Source organism: Quercus robur, chromosome 5, assembly GCF_932294415.1.
Source record: "Quercus robur chromosome 5, dhQueRobu3.1, whole genome shotgun sequence".
Classification (NCBI taxonomy): Eukaryota; Viridiplantae; Streptophyta; class Magnoliopsida; order Fagales; family Fagaceae; genus Quercus; species Quercus robur.
In genome coordinates, this window is record NC_065538.1 from 88073998 (window position 1) to 88079794 (window position 5797).

The 5797-nt window shown below is 32.2% G+C and overlaps 1 protein-coding gene across 1 annotated transcript; it reads left to right on the top strand.

Moving 5' to 3' along the window:
- Window positions 1-269: 269 nt before the first annotated feature.
- On the top strand, window positions 270-1079 carry LOC126728920 (uncharacterized). The gene has a single exon (XM_050434671.1). The coding sequence runs from the start codon at window positions 270-272 to the stop codon at window positions 1077-1079; it is 810 nt and encodes a 269-aa protein (XP_050290628.1).
- Window positions 1080-5797: the final 4718 nt, after the last annotated feature.

The window sequence follows — 5797 nt, forward strand, 5'->3', positions numbered from 1 at the left end:
AAGTTGAGAATATGATTGCTTCTAATGAAATTGAGACTAGAAGAGGTGCAACCTAGATTGGTACTTTGCAACGAGCTAGAGATACTAGGTGGGGATCTCATTTTCAATCTATTTGTAGTTTGATTAAAATGTTTGATGCTATTTGCAAAGTTATCAACACTATCTCCGAGGAATGGGCTAACTATAAACAACGCGATGATGCCGAGGGAGCTTATCAGGTATTAATATCATTTGAATTTATTTTAATCTTGTATTTGATGAAAGAGATAATGGGAATTACTAATGTTCTTTGTCAAGCTTTGCAACAACATTCTCAAGACCTTTTAAATGTTATGCAATTAGTTTCAATTACAAAATCACTTATTCAAAAGTTGAGAGATGATGGATGGGAGCCTTTACTTGCTAGTGTTATATCATTTTGTGAGCAACATGAAATTGATATTCCTGATATGAATGCTCGTTACACTAAAGGTCGAGGTAGATATTGTCGTCAAGATGTCGATTTAACAATGGAACATCATTTTAGAATTGGCATATTTACAGTTGCAATAGACTTTCAATTGCAAGAATTGAAAAGTAGATTTTGTGAGCTAACAATGGAACTTGTCATTCTTAGTTCAGCTTTAAATCCCAAGGATGCTTTTAGATTATTCAAAATTGTTCATATATGCAATTTGGTTAAGAAATATCATCCTCAAGATTTCACTGAACATGAACAAGAACTTTTGGTGTCTCAATTGCAACATTATGAGCTTGATGTGATAAAACATCCAAATTTTCAGAATATGAGTACAATTTCCGAGCTATGTAGGGGATTAAAAATTTCAGGAAAGTCTAAAATCTATTTTTTGATTGATAGACTTATTTGTCTTGCGTTGACCCTTCCAGTTTCTACAGCAACTACAGAACGAGCTTTCTCAGCTATGAAGTTGTTAAAAACAAGACTTTGCAATAGAATGGAGGATGAGCTTTTGGCAGATAATATGAAAGTTTATATAGAGAAGGAAATTGTAGGGAATTTCACTATAGAGATGATAATGAATGAATTTTATTCCATGAAAAATCGTCGTCAGGCATGATTTGATCCGGTTGATGACCCGACCTGACTCGAATAATGAGAGATTTACTGAGGCTTAGTTCATGGAGCAGAGGTTTGGGCTGACAAAAAAATTTTGGCCCGTTTTGTAGCCCATTGTGAATCTTGTGCACAGGATATAAAAGCTGTTTTTTTTTTGTGATTTGGGTTTTGTCTTGTTGTTGTTTTTGAGAAAGAAAAACACTATAGCCGCACATTGTAATTTTCTTTGATAATAGTAAAATTTCTACAACTCTGTGAACGTAGGTAAATTGCCGAACCACGTAAACACTGTCTTGTGCGTGTGATTATTTTTCTTTTGGCATTTTGTTTTCTCTATTTTTTTGTTTCTCACCGATTTGGAATTTTGGTTGAATTCCCAACATGTTCAAGTATATAATGATATATGAAAGTTGATAATTTTGTATCCAATAGAATTAAGAATTATATTTAGTATATCTTTGTTACAACCTGACCCCCCCAAGTATTTATTCCTGGCTACGCCCTTGGGTGTCTCTCTAATATCTTGACACATCCACCATTATGCAGGATTTGCTGCAACCATGCCAATCTCTTTATGAATGTAAGACCATCCATTTGTGTAACTTCGTGCATTTACAACACTCTGAATGCGATTTTAGAGATAGGAAACAAGTTTTTTTATTTTATTTTATTTTTCACTTATTTACCACATGCTTATTTGTAATTTTAAAAATCATGTTTTCAAAACTCACATTTCTTCTAAAATCATTTAAAACATTGAAGAGGTGACGTGTCTGTTGACCCACCATGTTAAAATGGATGTTTGGTTGGTGAGATTCCGATGCATAGACTCACACATGTATGACATACAACAAAGATGATTTTTGGTAGCAAATTGGTCCAACTTTTCTTCTCCATCAGTAGACAAAATGCAACCACTTGGCTTAGGAGCAACTCACAGAGTGTCGAGTTTAACTGACATGGCCTATTGCATTGCTTGGTTATTTAGAAATGAAATTAATGTGGGCACGTACGACCCACATTCAAAGCTTGTGCAGGTGGGGATAGCATCACGTGAAAAACAACTGGCGATGAAGAATTGAGATCGTCACGTGCATTGCAATGAAGGCTTGGGTCCATTGTTGCGGTTGGGTTTTAGATAAACTGTTGTTAATTGCAGTAGCATGGAGTCCCGTTAGGCTCTCGGTCAACTGAAACCCTATTACGAAAATTCCAAGATTTGTGTAACCACCTCAAGCCTAAACTCTACTTATATTTAAACCATAGTTCAACCTTAATTTCGTGAGAAGAATGACGTCATTCGAAACATCAAGACAAACCTTGAGAGAGCAAAATTTGTCTTTCAACCCTATCCAATTGAACATCCCCAAGAGGTTGAGTGTTCAAAACATATTAGATTACCTTCATTGTGTTGGAAGCGTTGTTAAATCACATTTTCAAGAAGCCTTAGAGTGACTGGGAGATTAGTATTGCAGTCAATAGATATTGACTTACAGAATCAATGGTCCGTTTGGATGGAGGAGTGGAAAAGTGGGATGATGGAAAATTGTGAGAGGATGGAAAATATTTAGTTTCCCTCTTGTGTGTTTGGTTGGAGGGATGGAAAAGTGGGAGGATGGAAAACTCTTTTGTTTGGTTGGAGAGAAAAATGGAAGGATGAAAAATGTAATTTATATAAATTGACTATTATATCCTTGCTGCATAATATGTAAGAAATAGATTTATTTGTACTTATTACATAATATTAAATTTATCACATCATATATATAAATTTATATTATTATTTTTATTATTATAACGTAAAAATTAGATCAGGTCACGTTGAAAAAAAAAAATGGGAGGGCATTTCAGTAAAACTGCACTGAGGCAGTTTTCCCTCATTGCTTTTCCTCCCGATTTGGGAGGAAAAAAATTGTGGGCCCAGGGAGAAAATTTTCTCCCTAGTTTTCCACTCCCCCTGTTTTCTTCTTATTCCCAAACAAAGGAAAACTCAGTTTTCCACTCCATTTTCCTTCTTACATTTTCCGTCCCTCCTAAAATCCACCCAACCAAACACAGTGCAAGTGTCTACGAAGGAATAAGATTGAAGTCTGCAGTTACTATTAGGAGTGGAGAGGTAGAGTATGGTGTTTATATACTTGTATTAGTCTATTAGAAGCCTAGTGAGTATACTTTATACCGCAAAAACCTTTATAGTGAATTTGATGGGAAAATATCCCCTCCAATTTAACCCTTTAATTCACTCCCATTTTTAGCCAAATGTAGCATTTATTTGATTTTTAAATGCCACGTGTGTTATACCTAAATAAAAATTGGAGGTTACGAAAGGATTCAATTCCAGTATGGTGTTTATCTACTTGTATTGGAAGTCTAGTGAGTATAATCTATACCAAAAAAACCTTGATAGTGAATTTTTTTTTTTTTTTTTTTTTTTTGTGAGAAGACCTTGATAGTGAATTTGAAGGGAAATGATCCCCTCTAATTTGAGTTTGGTCTACCTTCAATACTGTTTTAACTAGAATTTCATTTTTTTTTTAATGAGAAACTATCACATCACCCACTAATTAAATAAAATATGAAAATTAAAACTCACTAATACTTGCCATTGTTATTTAAAAAAAAAAAATGAGATGTCCAATTAAAAAAAAATACTGAAGATAAGCCAGACTCCTCTAATTTAATCGTTTGATTCATTACCATTTTTAGCCTTCAAGTGATTTTACCTTTGGTTTTTTCACTCCGTGAATAAATGCTGGTCTATGTATGGGTTTATTTATGGTTTACTTCCTTTACTATTTATCCATGAATATTATTGTACTTGAACATGGACTAAGTAACTTCCCAATTAAATAATTTGTTAAACTTATTAAAATTAGTAGTAAGTCGTACTAAGGGTCTAAACAACATTGTTTAGACTTTGACTTTGCCATCAACTACTTTTTGGATTGAGACTACTGTGGTTGCATCAACAACTTTCTTAAAAACACAACTTTGTCTCAATTTGTAGAAGTTACAGGTTTAGAGTGGTAGACAATTGCTTTTACATAGACCCACTACTAACATTGTTTTTATTTCCATAACTTACAACCTGTTACTCCAACAAATAGTGTAAAAGTTTATGGCTACTGTTGTTTTCCTAGACTTATTCTTGCACCCAGGGCCGGCTCAAGGCCTAGGCAAGTTAGGCCTAGGCCTAAGGCCCCACCAAAAAAAAAAAATTTCCTTGGAAAAAAAGGCCCCATTTTTCATAGTTAAAGGCCCAAATTTTTATAAAATTATATATATTTTTTAAAGGTTGTACATTTTTTTTTTATTAGTGATGTACAAATTTTACTATTAGCTTACAAATTGTCATGTTATTAATCACAAAAAACATGATATAAACATTCATTAGTTAAATTGATGAAGTTCATCAATGAGAAATAATATCACATTATATTTTGAACATTTTAAATTGCTTTTAATTAGCGTATTTTTCTTTTTCATTTCTATTAAGACTCTCAAAGTATAAGACCAATAGAACCTTAACTCAATTGAAACCCTAAAATATTTCAAAAAGATGTTGCAAGTGTGTTAAATCATCAATTATAGATTAATTTCTCCTAATAGTTTGAGACTTTGATTTTTGTAAATTAATATCCTACAAAACCGTACACCAAATAATATCTGTCCCTCTCTCTCTCTCTTGAAATCAAAATATAAAATTAAAAATTAGATTACAACTTTATTTAACTATACATCGTCTTATATCCAAAATAAAGTATCTTTTTCAATTGCAATATATTTTTATTTCTTTTTATTAATATTTATAATTCAACTATGATATTCAATTCACTATATGAAATTAACATTAGTCCAGTTGGTATTATTTATGTATTTAATGTATCAAATTAACCTTAATTTGATTAATATTAAATAATTTTATTTAATTAATATTTACATATTAAAGGCCCCGCATTAATTTTTCGCCTTAGGCCTCAAATTATGTTGGGCCGCCCCTGCTTGCACCAATTACAATGATAAGTGTATCAATTATTAAAACAAGTCATGTTAGATATATTATGGTCAAGAGACTCAAACAAATTGTAGGTTGATCATATATTTACGTGTGCAAAGTTAACTTAAGGCTCTCTAGTGTATAAACGTTACATTGGATTCATTGTAAGATCAAATATTTAATATTAGAGATGAATCTATTAAGTCCTTCCTGTTATAGTGTAGGCATAACCATGTTAAAATTTTCGGACTTCTACACCCTTTTTTTTTTTTTTTTGGTACAACTTTTCGGACTTCTACACCTTTTATATACATACATATATAAATATATATATATATATATATTTGAAAGGTAGATATAGAGTGAGTGATGGGATTAATTCGCACCAAACACATTAAAAATTAAAAAGGATGCGATTTCGGTTGGGAGATCACTTTGTACCGCTCTTTTCTCGCTTTCAATTACTCAACAACTTTCAAATGAAATTATAGCCAACTAGATCCGACCTGTGTTGCCTGCAAATTAAATCTTCCATCAAACCCATAAGTTCGCATGACCGTGGCTTGATCTCGCTCAACCAAGTTCTTCATTCTTGCAAGGTAAGCAGAAGCTTTAACTTTCTACCCTTATTACCATAATATACGAAATATAATTTTATAATCCAAATTAAAAAAAAAAAAAAAAAAAAGTTGTCACATAATTAGCCAATACTAAAACTCCTA

Coding starts and splice junctions, on each gene's coding strand:
- LOC126728920 (XM_050434671.1), top strand. CDS start 270: ATGGGAATTACTAATGTTCTTTGTCAAGCTTTGCAACAACATTCTCAA.